Raw genomic sequence first — 23,358 nt, forward strand, 5'->3', positions numbered from 1 at the left:
GATTATCACTCATGAAAACACAACAATCACAACAATTGCCCCAAAAGGTCAATACAAATATTTATTCATTTATCTTTCTTTTTTTTTTTTTTTTTACAAACTTTGCCACAGCTGCTGTGATTTGACATGTTTTGTGGTATAAAAGGGACACATGGACAACCAAAAACTTGTGACTTGTCAACTGCATCAAATTTGGAAAAGCAATCTCTCTTTTTCTTGTCATGTTCACATCCACACACACACACACACACTTGTACACGTATGCCGAGCACATCCTAAATATGTACTATAACAAGTGTTTTTAGAACTGAGGCACGTGCGTATTTAAGAAGAGAAGGTATGTATAACCACGAACACTCCTAAATAGTCCTCAACAAAACTACACTGTCTGTGAGCACAGTACCACTCCAAAAATTTACGTCACAACAAACCTCATAAGTACAAAAAGCTCTAAAAATACAGATCAAACATTCCTAAGCATAATGCTCAGCACAGTGTTCCAGTTGTGGCAGATAGGTGGCAGTAGATTAACAGACAAAACACTGACAGCAGGAATACTGACACTGGGCTGAGCTAATTCACACTCAATTATTCACTTTCAACACTTGCTTAAACACTGCCAGCATGAGAGTACTTCTTGTAAATTTTGTAGAGGGACTGTAGTGGTACAGAATGTCCTAAATCTTTTAAGATGTCTCCCAAAGTCTAGTTTGAAAATTTAACTAATTAAATTCTTGGCTGAAGTGCTTTAATATCAAATCCCATCTCGATGACCCAAGATGAAAATCAGGGGTAAATGTTCTGCAAATGAAACAGCATTGGGTAAAGGTTTCATTTGGAATATGCAGAGGTTTTGAACCTAACAGCTGTACAAACGTTAAATCTTTGCTGACCAACGAAAAAGATCAGTGTAAGCTACACACACTGAGCTGTACAAACCCAAAGAGAAGTCGGTCGTGTCTGTTTTCAGTTATACTGCAGTTGGTATTCTCTTCATGAGACTTCTGCGATTTGTCCGACATTTAAAAACAAGTATATCAGGTATTTACAGTCCAGTTATCTCAACAAATACAGCGCAGATACACAAAGTAACAAAGCAAAATCCTTGACACAAGATGAAAAAAATAAAAAATTCAAACAGTGCACAGTTTTGGTATAAAAAAGATTGTTGGGATAAAGTGTATTCACATATAAATACTGTACATATATCTGCACCGGACAATTATAAATAGAAACTGCTACACGTATAAAAAAGAAAAAAAAAACAAAGAAAAGAAAAGAAAGGAGAAGTCATGGAACGGTTTTTAGTTTAGATTAAATCAGTTAAGACACACCCCAGTGAAAAACCCTACAAGCACTCAGACCTCTGCATCTTAAAACCACGCATTCTCCCTACGTCCCAAGCTTTTCTGCAAAGGCACACACACGGACACATGCAAACAAAAGGAAGATGGATATTTGTGAGGGTCATCTGTAGTGCATAGAGGAATAATTAAACTGTGTCCCGCAAATGTCCACAGAAATTCAGGCCTATTTCCCCCCTGTTTCTGTCATTTATCGTTTTTCCAAGTCTCCCATAACAAAGACAAAGATTCTATGTGAGAAAACTACACACGTAAGTACAAAAACAGTACAAAAAGTTATACTTGAAAAATTCAGCTGGATAACTGTGACAGTTCTGTACGTCCAGAGCAGCAGTGCTGTTCAACCGTTGTCGCTATCAAACTGAGGTTTCTGATTGGAGCAGCAGTATAAACTTATGTGACTTGGGGTCGATGTACTCCTCAGTCAAAGTGATGTAAGGGATGCCCCTGACAGTGATAGCTAAGCTAAAGTCAAGACACTTCAGAAGGAACTCAGTTCCCTCCTTAATGCCGCCGGTGACAGAAGCCTCGCTGACCAAAGTCCACTGATCTGCCATCCAACGCTCAGGGCCGTATTGCAGGGTGGGACCAGGAACTAGGTAGGCCTCAAGGAAGGCCTGGAGACAGAAGAAGATAATGTTACTGAAGTATTCGTCAAGGTGAGAACACTGATAAGTTTATTTCAAACTTATTTAGTTTTATTTGGAGCCTAAAATTAATTTTCTATTTATATTTTCACTTTCACAGGTCCTCAACTGTATTAAAAACCCAGAATATATCTTTTGTGCAATAAGAGATTATTGGCGACATTTTGATGCCGGAGGTTTTTGATTTAGCTTCAAATACATCTCTTAGATTGAAGATATAAGGAGAGCCATAATCTCAGTTAACAGGAGGTTTTACTGAGGTTCTTTGCAGCCCAGTGCTTACAATGCATATCATCTTATTAACCCTCTATTTCTTACTTCATTCTCCACTTTCACTGTCAATAAAGGCAAATCAGGCATGATTTGTGCATGTATACAACCAGTCTGATGCTTTTTTTTGTTATCCTGTTGCCAGAACTTTTAGAAAAGCTCTTTAGTTCCAAGATTTCAGCAGTTATGGAGATGACCACAGTGTTTAACAGCTTTTTCCAAATGGTTCAAATCAAACCCAAGTCAGATGAACACAGACTTGAAAAATAAGACAACAGATGTGAGCCACACTGACCTTGGGGCTCATGTTATTGACAAGGCAGAAAGCCAGGTGCTTCTGGATGCTCTCCATGCTGTGGCAGTGCTGTCTCCTGGTTGTGCGGAGGTATTTCTGCAGGGCACGAGCCATAGAGGGAAATATGGCCAAAGCTGCCTCACGCACATCCATAATATCTGATGGTGTTGCATTCTCATCCTCCTTCTTCATGCGGCGGACATGTGTGAAGGCCTCCTCCACAGCCACTACCAGCCTGACACACACACACACGCACACACACACACACACACACACACACACACACACACACACACACACACACACACACACACACACACACACACACACACAGCAGTCAGCTTTTTGCTTTCCCTTTAAATCCCTGATTCCCAACCTGGGGCACCATGTCACCCAATATATCTGCAGAAGCCATGGGGTACTTGGAAAGATAGGCTCAGTCAATCAGAACGTAAACTTGTTGACAGATTTGAGTGGACATGAACAAGTTTGAGTGAAACAGTTAATATGAAGCAGTGCAGAGTAGTTAAACATGACCAAAATTATACAAATGTTATTGTCAAAAAGCCAGTGAATGTTCAACATAGCTTAGTATGGCTATAATGAGAAATTTACTGCTTCACTGATGGCTTTTAAAACAGCTTGCCACTGAAACCTTAGGCCAAAGACCACCATGATGTTGAAGGATGCTTCGTCCAGCCATTCATGAAATTATTAATTGAATCTTAAAATTTATCAGGGATTAAATAATAAAATGCAAAGAAAAACATTTCTGTGTTTATCTGATTAAAACATGAATAAAAAATGAAGCAGCTTGATAATGAAGAAATATTTCTGATTTATTACTTTGTAGATAAGTTACTGTGAATACTTGAATTGGATTGGATTTCATTTAGGATTTCTGACTTTCTGAAACTTTACCAACAGAGAGGAGGTGAATAGAAACCCCCTTTTTCAGTTCAGATGATACGTAGAAATTACTTTAGAAATAATACTTTTTCAAGAAAAAATTCCCTTGTTAATGTTAACAATCTACTTCCATGGAGCACAATACGCTATATGTCCACAAATATTTACTCAAACTTTCTACTGAAACGTTATTGGCTCCAGATTTTCACAAATCCTCCTAGTTCAACCCTTCATGTGCTGCGTGCAAAACAGGGCATGGCCTGTATGAATCTGTAACAACGGATTTTGGAAATGATTGTTAAAGACCCTGTACCTGATCTGACAGAGTGGGATGTGGTGGTTCTGTAGTGGATGTGGACATTGGAAATATTTGCTCCCAATTTCCTTCCTAATGGCTGGTCTAATCAGAGTGTTACATAATTGTATCTAAACTTGACTGGTGACTTTTTCTGATGTGATTGGCAAGTAAAATAGCCGATGAATTTACACAACAAAGTGCATGTGTGAAACTGAATTTTATCTGCTCTTTGTCCATCCCTCCTGAAACCCCTGTCTACGCAAGCTCTAAGATGATAACATTTTCACTCACCTGGCTCTACGTTTGCGAACTCTTCTCTCATAATCGGCTTCTTCATAGTACAACTCATTGTGCGCATTGTCTTTGCGTTTGCCCGCAGCTGTAACCATGGCGCGTGACTGATTTCCATTACTAGGCTGGGCTGCCGCTGTGCTCCCTGGGGCTGCACCAGAAAGAGAAGACAAAAGTAAACTGATTATATCAGATTGACCTGGAGGAAGCAGCCCCTGACCCTGCAGCCCCCCAACCAGTGATGAATGGGGTGCATTCTGAATGCTGGAAGGAAAAATTCACATCACTGGAGATGCTAAACAAGCTGTCCAGATCCTATTATGCTCACATTGTCCTTAAATGACCTTTCAAAAAGATCTGAGGACAATACATCTTAATATTTGTAACTTATATCCCAGTCGGAGTCACAAAACATTTCAGTTATGGAACCGGGAAAATAGATAGTTTCTCCTAAATGGGTCCAAATTTCCACTTACAACCTCCTTACTTGAATTCTTGAATTAATTATTTTTACGCATCAAAGACCACGGTCCTTGTCTAATGTGTGAATTTACTGGTTTGTGTGATAAACCCATAAAACTAATGGAGCTTGTGAAATAGTGCATCAGAGTACCTGGGTTTTCAGTGTGGGGGATTTTGTACATATTCATGAGGATCAGTGAAGTTTGGGGGAGGTGATAGAGTTAATGTTGTAGGTCAGGGAGGGATATAAATCATTGATAATCTGATTTGCATACATGTGTTTGTGCATGTGTGCGCGCAGGTGAGAGACAGACACCAAATGCAAAGATGAAATATGGAAGAAAAATCAACAAATTGTGCGAGAAGCATTGCGAATATAACAGAAGATACTGGGAAACATCAGCCTCTTTTACCACCTGGCCCACATATTCATTCTATAATAAGAACAGTGACTGCTTGAAAAGGAAGAAAAAAGGATAGAACAGGCGGAGCGGGAGGAAGGAGAGATGTGAGAGAATGTGAGAAATAAGAGTTACTCTAATGAATTATTTAAGGCTTGAAATTCTGTGGCCCCCTAGAGGTCTTTCCTTCGCAGTGCGATTAAGAAGGGGGTGGGGGTGGATGGAAAGTGCTTTGAGGACACCATATCCCATAGTGCATCCATGCCATAGATGTTCTGCAGCGGGTGGAGGTTTAATGGGTGGTAAACAGTGGATCCTATTAACTGCAGGAAACAGTAAAATATGTTACATTACAGGATGTGTGCACGTGAGCGCAGGAAGGGAATGTATCAAGGGCATTGTGGCATAGCATTTGGAGTGCTCCTAGTAGGAAATGCAATTCTGCATTAGATCAGAGATGGGGTTTTCAGAGTGCTGTGAAAGAGAGAGCTGAACCATGATGAAGTCGCATTTGTGCTGAGTGGAGTGACGGTGGGGATTTGAATCTGTACTTACTGTCCAAAAGGTACGTTCTCAGTTTATTTTTAAAAGCTGCCCATGGAATATATGAGGACGGAATAGAGAACATCAATGCAAGAGAACAGATTGAACAGGAGAATGGTAAATTCAATGGAAAATGAAAGGTAAAAACAAGAGAAAGATAAGCAGAAATGTTATATAGCACAAGAGGATATTACTGTGACATATGAGGCGACTAACCATCTACATTGTAGACCTTTAACCCGGCCAGGTGTTTAGCTGCCCGGTGCTTAGAGGCGGAGAGAAGTGCTGGGTTGTGGAGGGGAAAATCTCTATAGTAATACTCCAAAATGGACAAAGCAGCCCTTTGAATGCTGTGTGAGAAAAGAGAGAGAAAAGCTTAGTACAGTTTATATTACAGCTGATTTTAGAATGAGACAGTCAATAATGCCCTTGAATCCACCAGCAGTCAGCCTTTGTATCTGTAGATTATTCATTTCTTACTTTATCAATGTTCTTTAATTCACATGATCTTTCTATCTACAATGGTGAAAGGGATTTACTAGCTTCTACAAATCTGTTTGGACTGTGACCTGAACCACTTCCACATATCATTCATCTTCACCTATTCCAGTAATGGACAGTTCAACCTTGACCTAAAAACCTCGGACTATCATAGTGAGTGTCAGACGTGAGGACACAAACGCAGGCAAGAAACAACCAGACAAAGAACAAAACGACTTAATAATCTACAAAGAGAACAAAAACTTAAGATGCTGCAAGGCTGACAATTCAAACAAGAACACAAAGCCTAAAATGATCAAACTAACAAAAGAATTTAACAGATGGTGAGAAAATGATATGGCAAGAAAGAAAGAAAAACTGGGCTCCAAACTAAACCAACTTCAAGAGACAGCGTTGACAAAGGACTCCCTGCTGGGTTTCCTCGAGTTGCCAGCATCTTAGCAAACAAAATAGCACTTAAACACATGTCAAAGACCACATTCAACTGCCACTGTGTGATGATAAGCAAACGACATTTGTGAAATTTCAGGATATGGTTACTGAAAACTTTGTTGCAGGAGTGGAATTAGGAATACTTGGCTTCTTGGTTGTTTAAGACGATAACAGGACAAACAGAAGAAAATAGAAAAAAAAAACGAAGTGAGTGAAATAATATATTCTCCAGCTATGCTGCTGGCCAGCCAATCAGAATTATCTACTCTCAGTGCCAGACCTGAAGGCAACTAACTGAATTGGCTGAAAATAACCACAGTGAGGTCTGACAATGCAGACAGTGAGTGAGACAATGAAGAGAAAATTTAGAAATTTAACAGAGGTTCCTCACAGCTGACTGTTTGTTTGGTGTATAAGGCCCCTTACACAAAACAGGTGAGTTGTAATAAGTTACTGAAACCCGGTGTGAAGCAAGGACACGAAGCAATTCGAGCCGAAATTAACAAAGAAAAAAACATTTCAAAATAAAACAGGAAGTTCAGTAAACAGACAACAGGTTATGAAAAACTCAAAAATTTTCTTTTAAACTCCTCTAACCCCACCATTTTGAATAGCAAAGTTTTATTTCCCAAGGCTTGTGAGTAAATAATTTGCTTAAAATGAATGCAGGTCACCTGCTACTTCAGAAACTATCAGTACAATATGTAACCTGATTCAGTTTCTTAACCCAGTCCAAGTACTTACTCCCTGTTCACCATCTTTTAAGGAATGTTCATAATCAGAAGAAAACCTCATTATAAGTCTTATGTTCGTAGCCCTTATCACACAAATCTTACCAAAAAAACTTAGCTTCTAGCAAGACATTTACAAGATCAATGTCTTTGTCTGGCACTTTCTCATCCTTCCCCCAATCTCCAAAATGAGAAGGCTCCCTTGTAACTCAATTACAGCCTGTGCCAGTCCTCCTTGCAGACATCAGCCTCCAATTACACACATACTTCACCGAGGAGAGTGGTGGTGAAAAGCCAGTGTGTGTCAGTGTATACTGTACCGAAGGGTGATATTCATGTGTGGGGGGCTTATCTTATACTGTATATCCATCAGTATTTCATTGGGAATAATTATTACAGTAGTATTTCTGCACGAGTACCTGAGCTGTCCTATGTTGTAGTGACGCATCTCTCCGTCTGTGGAGCGGATGACACAGACGCTGTAGCAGGGCTGGATGTGGCGGAGCTCCAGCAGCACCACCGCCAGGTAGTGAACAAACAGCTGGGAGTCCACAAGGGACACGGCAAACTGGACGATACCGTGGTAATCCTCATCCTGCTCAGACCACACCAAATGTTCCATTAAACATGAATGAAATGGTATTTGCAAACCTAAGCCCTACGTTCCTAGATTTGAAAGATGGGTCAAAATTATTAATAAGCATAAAAGAGCTTTGCAGAACACTTTTACTCTCTAATGTGATGTAATACAACCAGGTCATTATCAGATTTCTTGTCTTAGATTTTTAAGTGAGCACATTTCAACACAATGTGATGACTGTGTGAGAAATCTTCTTACAGGATACTTGGTGGCTGAGCAAAATCACAACCATATTTCTGTCCAAATGCAGGTTTGTTTGAAAGTTTAAAAAGCAAAAGCATCCTGCACAAAAAGGTCCAGTTTTTTTGTTGCAAAAGGTTTCCTCCTTAAACTGTATCAAAGAAGTGAGTGCAGTACCACTACTAGAGAAAAAAGTATGTTGATTTCCAGGATGTCATGTTGTCCTCGTGCCTCCGCTTCCATCTGTCTTCTGTTTGATTAAGCTCCCTGTCTGTGAACTTCGGTTTGATTAAAAACAGGCAGCCATCAAACTATCATGATGCTATTATCGCTTAATGGTCCAAAGGGTAATCCACTTCTGCTGTCTCTCCAAAAACTGAACCCTATATTTATACACAAGATTGTCTTGTCCTTCTCCACAAGATTGTATATAGAAGATGGACGGAGCCAGTGTGATGTTACTTATTCTTTTGTGGACTACCATTTTGAAGCCCTGAATATGGCATTTACCCCTCACCATCTTGTGTTTTTGCAGCCAAACAAGAAATGCAAGGGATGGAGCTGAATGAGAACCACAGGAAACATTATGGATTGGATAACTCACCTGTAACTAAAAGGCTTCAACAAACTGACGAGCATAGATGAATAGGATATGAAAAGTCCTACTTTTGTTACCTTTGGCACACAACAACCTGAGCCTGTTACTGTCAAAAATACCATTCACATTCACTATGACTTGTGGAACTGCACATGTTTTAAGGTCATCTATTTTTTGTGTTCTTGCTAAATACTGGACTTTGAGTTTTGTGCTAATTAATCATTTAGAATTAATAAATAAAAACATGAGAAAAGTGCTTTTCTTTGGCTGTATGAATAGAAGTTAACAATGATCTTGGTTTTTAGAGGTTAAGTCATACTAAAGAATTACTTGTTTGAAAAAAAAACAACATTTAATTCAAAATGATTTTTGGGGTATTGTTTTCAAGCAGCATCCCCATTGTTTGAAATTGATTGAGATCTGCCCTCTTCAACAAAAAAATGTAAAGGTATATTCTTTGGTTATGAAAGCCATAAACAATGTACTTTACACTGGCTTCCAGTCAGTCACAGAATAGATTTTAAAAGCCTGCTGATGGTTTACAAATCCCAGAATGGTTTAGGCCGAAAATACATCTGTGATATGTTCAGAGAATATAAACCCAGCAGAGCTCTTAGATCCAAGGACTCAGGTCAGCTGGTCCAGTCCAGAGTCCAGACTAAACATGGAGAAGCAGCATTTAGCTGTTATGCTGCAAACAAGTGGAACAAACTGCCACTGGAGATTAAACTTTCACCAAATGTAGACATTTTTAAATCCAGGTTAAAAACATTTGTTTTCTCATGTGTCTATGCATGAAATCTGCACGATATCTTTTAATTATTAATATCTTTTAACTGTTGATTGTTTTTAAATTCATTTAAATTATTTTATTTGTTTCTCTTTATATTCTTTTATGTATTTTTAATTCTTCTTGCACTCCCTGCTGCAATGCTTTTATTTGATGTAAAGCACATTGAATTTTTTTGTACATGAAATGTGCTATACAAATAAATTTTATTTGATTTTGATTTTGATTTAGAATGTCTAATAGCAGACTCTCAAACCCACCTGTGCATCAAGGATCCGGACCCCATAGAAAAGCCAATAAGACATGGTGAGCAAGAGTGTAAGTGTGGTTAGGAAGGCACGATACACACACACCCTTGGTAGACAGGCCCGGCCCGGCCTCAGAAACAAAGCCCAAATAGCAACCAGGAGAATGAGCAGCTTGAAGGAGATGGAGAGGAAGAGGCCCTCGCAGGCAGCACCACAAGCCTGCAGTCTGTCGGACCACATTACTGCTGGAAGAAGCAGAAAAACCAAGGGTGTGGCCAGCACCAGCAGCCCCACACACAAGCCCACGGCCAGGGGAAGGTATCGGCGGAAGCTATGGGTCCGATCCTGTATCTCCTTCCCTAGGCCAACCACTTCCTCCTGGGAAACACTGAGCTCTGAAGTGCCTGTCACGGCTGTGGTAGTTTCTCCCCAGTTATCATCCTGAAATGAAAAATGGATAGAAAGATGAGGAAAATGGGTTTTGAGCTATTCCTTTACATTTGAAATACTAGGTTGCGTATCATGGCAATAAATGGACCAGTTTCATTGTATCATGTCTTTCACACCTCTGGGTTTAATGTAACATATGTAGCTACAGACGCAAGCTCTGTCTGAGCTGTGCTTTATCATTAATAACCAACAATTACAGTAGAACGTGCTTCTGGCTGCATCTTTCAGACACAACTTTGATAATGTTTTGAAAAGAAAAGAGAAAAAAAACTTTTGCGTGTTGTGATTTTTGCCAGATGATGTCATCTTAATAAAAATCAGGATCTCAGTTGAGCAGCAAACAGCTTGAATGTCATCGAAGTGACTGCTGGCTAATACATAATCTTAAGAAGCTGAGCACAGCCCTGGCATAAGCATTAAAAAAACCCTTTATCAACCAAATCATCTTACATTAACTCTCAGAAACTGGAAAGAGCACCTACTAAAATATGAAGAGATGAGAAAGATCTCTTTTATCCATCTGCATGGCTGCCAGCAGCACAGCTCAGCGAGCCTGGTAGCAAACAACTGAGTGTTTAGTCTGCTTTGCTCTAGGAAAAAAATCACGGATTTGACTGACAACAAGGCTGCTGCTTTGGAATTTTAGAGATTTGCACTATTTTCTAACATAATTATTCTAAAAAAAAAAAAAAATGATGGCAGATATTCCTAAAACCAACCTGTGCAAAGCCTCCACCAGTGGATAATATGTATATATATATATATATATATATACATATATATATATATATATATATATATATATATATATATATATATATATATATATATATATATATACATATATATATATATATAAATATGTATATATGTATATATAACAATGATGATAAAAGCCATGAGAGGTTCTCAGATTAAAGGAAAGAAAATCTTTTAACTTACTTACTTACATCCTTCTTAGCCACAGAAACACCACAGTTTCTATTCACTATGAACATGCTAGTTAGATATGTCTGATTTTCTTTTGTTTGGCCGTATTCTGGCAAGCCTTTAAGATTCAACAGAGGCAATGTGGGATGACAGAATAGGATGTGCAGTTAGGTTCAAGCAGGAAGAAAGATACACATGGCAACATGAAGCAGCATAAGGGTAGCCTACATATGCACACACGAAATCACAAAAACAACAGCTGAAGCTTTCCACGCCCATCCCTGCAAATTATAGTAATCTTTTTCCCTACTAACTGTCACGGTCACTTAAAGCATAAATATTTCCAACAAAGAAACAGAGAAAGAATAAATTTGTGTCTACTCTGAGGAGACATTTGTTTTTGTGTGCCCATCTTTAATTTGCGCAGCTAATTAGCCATTAATTTTCCCCAAGAGTGTCACTGTGTTGTACCGCCCTACAACTAATCACAGGAGCAGCAACTGCGGAGAGACGAATGAGGGCTGGCAAAATGACAAGCTGAACCCAGAAACCCTTAAATCTTCACACACGTGTGCACACATATTCACCTGAGCACATCAAACAGCCAGAGCCCCAGACTGCGGTGAAAGCCGCCAGAAAACCAGACAACAGACGGCCACATTACCGCTCACCTATCTAAAGAGTGTGCGCACCACTGCACACCACTGCATGCTGGGTCATGGTACGATTTTAAGAGGTTAAAATAAACGTCTACTAAGATTTAGTGAGCTTCGCCGTTATTTGTATATGATGAAATATGAAAACAACATTGTAGGAAAATACCACACAAATACACATTCGGTCCTCCAATGCAGTTAACAGCCAATTAACTCAGCCAGGCTGGAGGAGGGGATGCCAACAGCAGCCAGAAGATGAATGAGCATGAAAAGAGAGGAGGGAAGGAAAGTCAGAGAGGGGGATGGCGGTGGTTAAGGAGCAATACAGCAGCAGATGAGTAGAGAGAGGGAAGTGTGGGATGCAGAAACACTTCACCCTGTGCGTGTCTTTGAGTCTGCGTGAAACAAGAGGCCAGGCAGGTACTGTAGATGTAATGTCAGCTCCATTTAGTGTCCAATCTCATTTCTATTCAGCTCACATCTCTCCACTATTTCTCCATTTCTTTCTCAAACCAACCCCCACTTCTGAGGACCCCAACCTGAAAACAGGAACTGTGAACAACTAACATCATTTCACACTCTACTGGCAGTGTAATGTTATCTGAGCAAAGATAGTCCTTTCATAAGTAGCTAAATTTTGGAAAAAAACATTTTTTCACTGTTTCTGATTCTCTTCTCACTGAGCTGATGTTTTTTTTTTCTCAGACAAGAACTAAATCATTTACAAAATGGCTTTTCTGTTCGGTCAGGATAAAATATAACAAATGTATGGTGTAAACCTGTTCAGACACCGCTCCACTTGGCTGTAAGATTTTAATGGTCAGAAATGACTTATTTGAGAGAAAAGCAACATTTATGAGCGGTGATTATACTCGAATTGAAGGGTATATCAGTTTTGTTTCCTAAAAGACAGAAAAATATGTAAGTCTCCAACTTAAAGGCTCACAACTTAAAACATCCTGCAGCAAATCCTATTTATCATTTAAAAATTGCAAATGATGCAGAGATTTACAATTATTTTCATGTATTCAGAGATTTTAGTGTAGCTATGGGTACAGTAAATGTTAACTTTTCCTCACACAGAGCTTACAAATCACTGTCAAAGTTAATTGAAGTCTGAAATGATTTCTATAGATACAGTTTATGACTAGCTGGGACAGGCTCCAGCCTCCCTGGGACCTTGAATTGGATGAAACTGGTATGGAAAATGGATAGATGGATCGACCAAAATGAGTACATCCCTCTGCAATATCCGTAAATATATCACCCCTCAATAACTGCATTATTCAAAAGATGACAAGCAATCCAGAGCACACTGCCAAAAGCCATTATCACAGCTTCTATGAATGCTTTGACCTTGCAAAAGAAAACACATGACTTGAATACCACAGAACATCTTTGAGGTACAACAATAACAACAACAACAGATAAACCATCTCTTTATGGGATGGAACAACGAAAGACTGGTGTCCTTTGAGAATGAGTTCATCTGCCATAAAAAAATTATATGAAATCTTGGAAAAAAATGAAAGATCATTGTATTGAAAGATGTGCTGATTTCTGTTAATATTTATGTCTTTAATAGTTAACATATATGCAGTTGTACTGTAAAGTGATTGCATTTTTTTGTTTGTTTGACAATTGAGTGATATTGGACATAATTGGACCCTAATTTCTCAGCCTTCACAAACAATGTCTGCATCAAGACCGCTAATACAACAAGCTTACATGTTAATGTCTCAGTCAATGATACAAAACAATGTATCATTGACTGAGCTAATACACTGTTAAAAGCAGTCATTAAGTCTTAGTAGATTAATCTTGAGGGCTAATACTCAATGGTGATCTTTATATGAAGGGAGCAAAAAAAAGAAGAAGAAAATGATGAAGAAGAAAATGACGCAGATTGCCACCTGCCTGCTTGGCAGTCCTTCATCTGGCAGAGGGTGAATATGGATTGTGATCAGGCCGGTTCCACCACCATAAAGCCCTACAACACACAACAAACAGTCTGCCGACTGTAAAGCACAATGGCTTAGCTCCACCGGCCTGGATTGAGTCTAAAATGATATTGACATCTTGTTTCTTTTTTCCTTTTTCTTTAGTCCAAGAGAGTTTTAGTGCCATGGATTGTGCGAGTAAGTTAGTATGAAATATAAGATCTTGGTTTCCTTCCAAGGCGACATCTTTGGAATGTTTCCTTAAATGTTACAATTTCAGAAAACTTTTCTTACTTTTTTTTGTGGTTGGTGATGTTTTTACATCATATTACAAGCTGTTCTCGTTTGGTTAGGTCAAGTGATGTCTGTAGCAAGAAGCGCTAAAACAAGAGTAACATATGCTTTGGTGTTGCTTGAGCTAACACTGGAAGGAAACTGAAGCTGCTCCCTTCTGGCACAAAGTCTCTCACAAAGCAGCTTGGACAGTCTCAGTGACAGACTCACTATGACTCACACACACACACACACACACACACACACACACACACACACACACACACACATACGCACACAACTTGTTTATCTTTATGGTGATACAACATTGGCATAATGCATTCCCTAGAAACTTACTCAAACCCTAACACCACAGTTGAATTCCAAGCCCTACGCTTACACTACACTTAACTGTAACCTAATTCCAGCCCGAATCACAAAACCAAGCTTTGACCCTCAAAAATCCCTTTGAACATGTGGGGTCCACCATTTGGTCCCCACAAAACACGTTGGACCCCACAAGTATAGTGAGGCTGTTTTTGGACCTTTTGAGTTCAAAAGAAAAAAACAACCGCACACACATACACACACACAAACACAAAAGCTGCACTCCAAGGCCATATTCTTATGTCATGCATGTAAACACAGAAGATTATTCCTATCAGTTTCCCCCAAAGTGGCATTTGGCAGGAAAAGGCTAGTCTCAGTCTGTGAGAATATCTCTCTGCACTGGAGACCAGTTAGTGTTACAGTGCCTTTGCCAGCCAATGTAAGCTGCTCCAAAAAGCCCAAGCTGGAGTGGATTTTGGTGATGGCAGTAGAGATGGTAATGGGAGAGCTGCTCTGCCATTTGGACACATTTTTCTGGAGGGCAAATTCAGTACAATGGCAGATTACCTTGCACTGATGACAATAGATGGAAGCTATATGGTGACAATCACATGCCAGTGGGGAATGTGTGGAATGTTACTTCCCCATCAGAAGGGGATGCAGAGCAGAGTGATGGTAAAATTGGTCAGACCTCTAAAATATATGAGAAAGTCTGAATGAAGAAATATTACTTTCCCTTTTCCATTGAAATATCTTATTGGCTTGGGAAAGTACATTTTAATGGCAACTTGTGCAACATATAGATATAGTTCTACTGTTTCACATGAGCAGTCCATACACTGTGAGTAAATTCTCTCGAGTCTCCTATAGATTTCAAGTAGGTCAGAGACGCTGTGGAGATTGCCTAAGGCAAAGTTCTCTATGAAGAGTAATAACTTCTATTTAGAGGAAGAGTCTATTTTTGCTCTTTCTTTATTCCATTAGCTTCTTTGAGAATAGAGTAGTCAGACATGTTGAGAAAACACCTGTAAACTGACAAATTTGCTGTTTTTTCAGAGGGGATTATGTCTGGCAATAAAAGTTTTTTGTGCTAAGCTAAAATAACAAATAGCAAGCTATAGCGTCACACACAGATACGAGAGTGGCATCAATCTTTGAATCTAAGTCTGCAAACAAAGAGAAATATTGAACTATTTCTTTATGCCTTCATCCCTGCATTTGACAGCATCTCTAATCCCTGAAGCGCTGACTACTCTGTGCTGCACTATTAGAGGCATTTTTCTTTGCCTTCTCTACATAAAATCTATTTCAATTTTTCCGACCTCAGCAAACTCAGCTGTATGGAATAATTGCTATCAGTTTGATTTGCTTTCAGAGCCATGCATGACGGTCGAACATAGTATCACACTCATGCTTACACACTGTATTACAGCACTGTCTGTACAAATCCGTCTATGCCTACAAGAAGGATGTTAATCCCTTGACTTATTCGATCTTGTGTCACAACTGTTATTTTATGCGAGCCAATGGGCAGACAGCTGTGTGGGACTGTGAGTTTATTAGGTCAGAACACCAAGTCCATACATGGATTACTGGGTTTATTTCAAACTAATGTGACTACTGCACAGACATTTTCAGAGCGTGTTCCTCTAAATCAAAATCCACTAGCATGCCTTCACAGTATCTGATTTTTGTCACTTTAAAGTTTCAAGTTACTCCAGTGCTCCATACAATGATAAACTTATACCTGGGCCTCATCCCCATGATCTGCTGCTGGTGTGGGTTCTCCAGGCAGCGGCTCTCCGTTGTGAACAGGGGAGTCTTGGGACGGCGAGTCTGGAGGATTGATGATGACAGATCTCTCAGAGCGGCTGCTGTCTTTGCTGCTGACTTTGTGTCGCTCGCGAGTTCGCTCTCTGGAAAACGAGCACAAGACCACACACAAACTCCCATAAGATATAGGATAAGGGCATTTAACCGTGAAAATAAGACAGGTATAAATGAGGATCTATGTACAGATGATTTCATGATCAATAGAATGTTTAAAAACAGTAATTATAATAATAAAAGCATTGTCTGTTAAAATACTGTTTTAGAATAGTAATGATTGACAGTGGTGATTATTTCCTGACAATTTACACGCAAAAAGATGAATCAAAAATCAGTAAAAATGATGTGAACACGAATCAATGATGAAAGTGACAGCTAGACAGAAAGCTATCTGGAAGAGAGGGAAGGTCCCAGGAGATAATCACAGGCTTCAGGAATGACCAGGATGAGGATCAAATGAATACAATTTTTCAGAGTAGATTCGAGTCAATCACTAAAATAGGTTAGAACCACTCAACTGTGACGACCCTAATCCATGAGCTCTGTCCATCTCAATCTCTAGTTTATTCTGTTTTCCCTCTCAGCCTCTCATCTCATTTACTGGGCCACAACCAACATGTGGCACACTCAAAGTGGAACAACAAAGTAGTAAAAATACCATAAAAATACCATAGCAAGGGCTGGGATGAAATATAGAGTGAGTGATCTAATGGAAACAGATTTGTGTTATGAGAAGAACAGTTAGAAGCAGACAGCCAGTTAGAGAAGCCAGTAGACAGGAAACATACCCATGTCGGTTTGATCTCCCAGAGCGACTGGAGTGGTAGGAGTAGCCAGAGTGGGTCGACTCGGTGTCCATTCCAACAGTGTTCAGAGATGGTGATTGGGCTGGAGGATGAGGAAGCGTGGCAGAGAGGGGAAGTTGGCAGCAGTGCTCAGGAGGAGGAATGGGTTGCTATAGAGACAGGCCTCAGGAATCCACGGCGACTGACAACTAGCCCAGAGAGCTGCAAATACCACATTAACCTGAGAGACAAACACAGAGCGAACACTCTAAGGGCTGTGTCAAAACAACGAACATATACGTAACAGATACGAGAGATACTTCTGAATTTCTGCATAGAACTGTGCTGAATTGGGAAAACAGGATTCTGGTAAAATTGAGTCAAGTTTTTGTGTTTTTGTTTTGTAATTGGATAAATTAGATTATCTAACTACTTTTTTTTAAAACCTTGTCAAATCCTTCTCATTCTTCTCAAGGTTTTAATTTGGATATTTATTGGGTAATGTCCAGAGTGTGTTACAGACTTGGCAGAACTGGGTTGTTATTTTTGTACTCTGTACCCTCAGCTCGGAATAATTTACAAGACCAACTTTATTTGGAAAGACTTACAATAAAACTAGGCATTCATGACACCACATGAATCAGAGGAAAGTCATGGTTTTAAACAAACACGATGACTTTTTACAGCTCTTACATTTTTCTGCGTGTCTGTGTTTGTTTTCGTCAGTGTGCCTAAATGCTGCCATTTTGGCCGGCTCTCTCTTGTAAACACAAATACTGCATCTCAGGAGACTTCATTGGCAAAATAAAAGTTGCATGAAAATAAATACAGCATCTCAAGTGTTGACATCTTGATAGCTTTGGGAAGAAAAACCTAAAGAATTAGCCCTTTCAGTGCACTGCTTTTCAAGTGACGTATCAGATGTAAAGAAATACATTTTAAAACATCACATTCAAACAAAATAGCACGTACTTTTAGAAACTACCAAGTACTGCTACTAAAGAGAAGAAAAAGAAAGTATCTTTTATATAATTTTCTGGCAGGTCTAACTCCAAATTCACATCTCAATTCTCTTTAAAGGCTTTTCCACATTAAAAGGAATATGTAACCTCAGATTTTAAATCTTCAGGTCTTTATCTAATTATTCATTGTAGGCCCATATTGTGAGGGTACTTTAAACATTTTAATTAAGTCCACCCTGGTTCATAAAACCCATAAATTGACAAAGAATGGCAAACCTGGCTAACCTTAAATCAAATAAATTCTAAGCTTGTCTGTACTAACAACATTAATGTGAAATGTTCCTATATAAAAGGAATACACAGTGATACACACTGGAAAAGATTTAGAATTACTTCTCCAATGTGCCATTATAAGCTGGGGCAGCATCAACTTCTGGGCCTTAATTTGTGCAGTGCAGGAGGATGTCTCAGTGTCTCACCATGCATGACCATTCATTTAGACCTCAATCTACACCCTGTCTGTCTCCCAGCTGTTGTCCTGACAACCAACTGCCAATAACCATCCCCAGCACCATCTCATTTTGCTAACTGGAACAATTCTGCGCACCATTTACAGGCCATTGTTGTGTCTCCAGCCAATGATGCGTGCAAACACTAAATTAGAACATACAGCATATTAGGATGTGAATGCTGTGGAGATCATTACAGTGAGAGGAAGACACTGTCGTGTTGATGACTTTCAATAAGATGAGCTTGTGTGGTTTTCTTTCCCTCCACAGCTCATCCTGCAGTATATGAGAAAGACGTTTTATTAAGGATCAGCATGAAGTACATATGAATTAGCCTAAATGCTTAATTTGCATCATCCTAGGATGGAATGATTGAGGAGTAAAGAAGTAAAATATCCAAGAGTCTCCACTGAATATGATGCTGCATATAAACTCAATAGATTCAATCAGATCACTGATGGTGCAGCATCACATTTTAAAGACAAAGTCAAATGTCTAATCTCTAACCCACATCAGGAGCGTCCACTGTTGCCCTGGCAACACTGGAGGCAGGGGGCCCCATCTAGGAGTAATAATCAATCACCCCCACTGAGAGTAAATTTGTCTGATACACTTACGTGTGTGTGTGTGTGTGTGTGTGTGTGTGTGTGTGTGTGTGTGTGTGTGCGTGTGAGAGTGTAGGTAGGGGGTGGCACAAACAGAGGGCGCAAAGACCAAACAATGGTCTCTCATCACACCCAGCGCCCATATGGTTAAATGAATGAGCCAGATGATTTGAATGAAAGCTGTTAACCTCCTGAGTGCTGATCTCTGAGCGTGTGGCTGCGGTATGTGGGCCAAGAAGATCACACCGAGAGGCTACTCATCCAAAAGATGAGCATGAAGAGACACGGAGAACCAGGCCATGTGGAAAATCACAGCCACGGGGTAAGAAAAACTATCAGTTACAAACCTAGGATAACTATGAATAAAGCATGCGGGAATAAAAAAAACGTGCATCTGAGTCATGCGGCAGCCTCCTTACGCTGAGTTGGCCCATACAAAATAATTTAGTAGTCCTCGGTGGGGACATGTATAGAAAATATAATCTTTAGTGACGTGCACTTGCATCACTGAACATCGTTCCACTTGGCTGCACTGAGCAGTGACATACAAGGGCAGAAACTGACACTAATGTAAAACAAACATTCATTAATGTGTTTGTTTAGTGGACAGGGGCTGCTCCAGTAGGAACTAATGTAATTACACATGTGCTGGCTGAGAGGTGAATACACATATGGTGCTGTAGGCTCCTCTTTTACTTTTACTCTAAAGAGAGAGCAAAAAACAGACCTTACTCATCGCAACAAATATGCGCATGGTTTCACGAGGAGAGCCGCCAAATATCACAAGCAGAGTTAACAATACATCTGCAAATGTGAGATTTGAATGAGTTGCCCTTGGCTGTAAAGAGATTTGCCCTCCAAACTGGGCAGAAAAAGATGAATTTGCGAGGGCACTGAGGTGTCCAACGCAGCCTTGGCAACGTGAATGGCACAGATCAGTCTCATAGCTCATCGAGAGCTCATGCTGAAGCCTGGTTACCATGGCATCTGTGCCCTCCCTCACACCCAGAAGCTATTGTGCCACCCTTCCTTCCATCATGCACACCCTGCTCTGTTGGCATTAGGCCATAATCTGCCAGATGCAGCATGACAATTTGACAAAAGTCAACATACCACACAACTACAAAATATCCAATACATTGTGTATTACAGCCTCAACTTTTATGATCTAAACTCACTGTCAATATTTGCTGCTTATTTTCAATCATGTCACAAATTGCTACCATAGAAAACTAATATATGACTCATATTTGAGGACCTGAACCAGCGAACTGTGATTTCACTGTACTAAAATGTATTATTTCAAAGCAGCAGTAGACACATTAAGCAGAGCAACACATGAGTAACAAACTCACTAAGCTTGTTAAAACCTCTGTTAAATCAAACAAAGACTGATAAAGTCTTTTGTTTGTGTGTATGTGAGGTTATTTATAGTGATTTCAGCTCCCAATCCCTCAGTGGACTTCAGATAACCCAGAGGAACACCTGCTCACTAACAGATTACATTACTGCTGACTTAAATCACATGAACTGGGCTAAAGTCGTAAAACTCACAAAGAAATAGCCTTTTATCTTATATCATGGAACTTATTACTGGTGCATAAATATTGACATGAAAATGTGTTTTCCTTTCATTGTTTGCCTTCATATTTGATCCTGGACACGGTAATAATGGTTGAACAAGTGCAGAAAGGAAACCCATGACCTCTGATTGAGTCTCTGTTATTCCCACCTTGCTGCTCTTTCACACCCACACGCTCACAAAGAAAAAGGAGAAAGTTAAGACCTGACACAGTTCTCTGGAATGCAAACTTTAGGCCCCTCTGATTCACTCATGTGGAACTAAATAAAAGTATGGTAAGAAGGGGAGTTGAAGGAGGTGAGTGGTTGCAGAGGAACAACCTGCTTCTAGTGTGATTATGTCTGCACACTGTAAACTATTTCATAATGTATCACGTATAACATTACCAAAGCATTCCTCATGCTCCTCTTTAGCCTAAGGTAGTTCCACTTCGTGTTACACTTCTGACATCCTGTCCACCCAGTAGAAACTGTGGCTTTAGAGAGAACAAAGGCAAAAGCACCAGCACACTACTTTCTTTTGATCCTTCCTGGCAAGAACTGGTATCTTTCATGGGATGACTCATCTGATAAAGAGTTTCTCAGACCTCTCAGTGTCCTGACCCTCCCTGCGCAGGACCTGTCGGCACTGCTTAATAATAAATGCAGTTGTGTTCTTTGCACAGTCTTTGCAGCATCAGGACTCTTCGGTGGACACCGCCAGAGGAAATACGCGAGGCGCTTTTATTCATAGCAGCACCTCAGCCAGCTGTGCAGCCCTGCAGCCAGTGGCTGATGATGGCGATATACGCCGTCGCCCTGCGGTGGCTGTCTCATCCCCAAACGCCATTTGTTTGAAAGAACAGTGGATGTTAATCTTCTATTGTACAGCTGCAATTTTGGTTTGCAGTCTCCCGCTTCACCACAGTGGCCTAAATGTTCTACAATCACCTAATATAAGCAACTCATTCTGTTTGCGGCTCAGCGCATTTATCTGCATTTGGAATACAGCCAACTGGAGCAGTGTCTAGATAAAAAAACGGGTTATCAGGCCACATCTGTCTGGGAAGAAGAAAACCATTTTCCACGATGGCACGGGAGCGGTGAACTTCATCAGCAATATGTGGTCGTGCGTCTCTGGCTGTTTTTGCAGTCTACACCCTTTTCTGGCGTCTAAAACACAGCATTGCGACTGAGATTAATGTACTTACCTTAAACTATTTCCGATATTCCTTAACGGTGTGTCTCGTTGTCAGTGGTTCCGCCGCGGCTGCTGCTGTGAGGCGCTCCCTCATACGAGTCTGGCCATTGTGGTTTCCAGGACCAGAGAGGGAGGCAGTATGGATTTGCAACACTCGCAGGAGCAGCACAATGAGAATTTTCTGCTGTGGCCCACAAGAGGTCGTCCTGTACGATTGTTTCAGAACTGTCTGAATATATTTTTGACAGCTCAGAAGCTGCATTTGACCTGTAAACTTTAAAAAGCACCCCAACTTCAAAACTCAATGTGCTCATTGTTGATTCCCTTTTATGTTCTCTCAAAAAAAAAAAAATCTACTTCTAATGCAAAGTTTTGGTGTGGATGGATAGTAATCAGGGTTCTGCATCTGACCCAGAAACACGTGCTTTATTATAAAACTGAGGTAATTAAAAAAAACAACAACAATCAAGTAATGATGTTACTTTATCATCATTTTTAGGGGGTTCTTTTAAACAAGGATTTTTCACAGTCGGAGACAGTAAGCCTCTCCTCAGACAAACTCAAAGATCACTGACTTTTTGCTCTGTTTAGTTAAAATTCTGTATGCCTGTAGGTGCATCACGATGTTGTTTAAGACCAAACACATTTAGCAGCTTAGCCCCGATAACTACACATTGCTAAATGACATATCAAGACAACACCAGATATATATATTTAGTGTTTAAGTATTTAGCATATAAGTATTTATTGCTTTCTTTGAATAAAGAAATCCTAATTTCTCCCAAATCAATGCATATGAGCTCTTTAACCACAACACAAATGTATAAATTCTTATTTTCATAACTAATGTAACATTTCTCATCCATTCAGACTCTTATGAAATTGTTTCGAGCCCCCCAGGGGAGGGCAGCCATACATTTTGAAAATCATTGTCTTAAACCATAAAGACTCTATTCAGATGTAATCAATTATTCCATTTAATATTTACAACAATAAATAATCAGTGTCATTGTTCAACTTAAAGAGGGTGTGATGAGGAGGCTGCAGTTTGCATGCACCTCCACTGCTACACTTCTATTAGTTAGAGAGTGTTTCTCACAATTTGCAACAATTTCATTGAGATTTTAGGTTAAATAAATACACATTTTCAGACATTACATTTTGGGCCTTTATGGGTAAAGAAAATTCTATTCAAAATGTTTTTTTGCTTGCATATCGGATTCTCCCCACTCAGTATTTAATTTGTGTATTATCTTGTTACCGACTGATATACCAGCTTCATTAAAGAATGGGCAAGATGGACCCTAACCCTAACCCCAAACCTACAGGATAAGTACACTCCAGAGTGTCATTCCAGAGATGTAGTGTCATAATGCGGGAAGTTCTGTTTCTATAACCCATGAGAGACTGTGAAATACACACACTCCCATAATTCTTGAATAAATACTTGAAAAGGTTTGCGCCATGTCACAGCCACAAATAGCTACTGCGCTGGATAAAACTGCCATCAAGCATTCCACTTCCAGCTGCATGAAGGAGAAGAAAATGTTAGGCATTTATGAAAGAGGTCACTTATGGACCCCGGAAACAAAGAACAAGAAGGACCATGGTTCAAGGAAAAAAGAGGGGTTCAAGAATGGTCATCTATATTTCCTTTACTGCGTCAATAGCCAAAAACAACACAATTACATTCGGCTGTAACCTTAAGTAAAGCATTAGCCCTCCAC

The 23,358-nt window shown here is 39.8% G+C and overlaps 1 protein-coding gene across 1 annotated transcript; it reads right to left on the minus strand.

Moving 5' to 3' along the window:
- Window positions 1–47: 47 nt before the first annotated feature.
- On the minus strand, window positions 48–21,775 carry LOC142396599 (vang-like protein 1). The gene is made up of 9 exons (XM_075479509.1): window positions 21,642–21,775; window positions 16,798–17,035; window positions 15,927–16,095; window positions 9,613–10,041; window positions 7,564–7,739; window positions 5,697–5,830; window positions 4,075–4,225; window positions 2,577–2,811; window positions 48–1,981 (listed from the first exon to the last, which is right to left on the minus strand). The coding sequence occupies exons 2-9, from the start codon at window positions 16,866–16,868 to the stop codon at window positions 1,721–1,723; spliced, it is 1,626 nt and encodes a 541-aa protein (XP_075335624.1). The 5' UTR covers window positions 16,869–17,035; window positions 21,642–21,775; the 3' UTR covers window positions 48–1,720.
- Window positions 21,776–23,358: the final 1,583 nt, after the last annotated feature.

The sequence above is a fragment of the Odontesthes bonariensis genome, chromosome 12 (genome assembly GCF_027942865.1).
Source record: "Odontesthes bonariensis isolate fOdoBon6 chromosome 12, fOdoBon6.hap1, whole genome shotgun sequence".
Taxonomy (NCBI): Eukaryota; Metazoa; Chordata; class Actinopteri; order Atheriniformes; family Atherinopsidae; genus Odontesthes; species Odontesthes bonariensis.

Bases quoted from the DNA above. Each gene is read 5' to 3' on its own strand.
- LOC142396599 (XM_075479509.1), bottom strand. From the start codon at position 16,868: ATGGACACCGAGTCGACCCACTCTGGCTACTCCTACCACTCCAGTCGC. The intron at 7,740-9,612 runs GTGGGTTTGAGA...TGGTCTGAGCAG, and splicing joins TCCGGATCCTTGATGCACAG to GATGAGGATTACCACGGTAT. The intron at 4,226-5,696 runs GTTAGTCGCCTC...TTTCTGGTGCAG, and splicing joins AAAGGTCTACAATGTAGATG to CCCCAGGGAGCACAGCGGCA.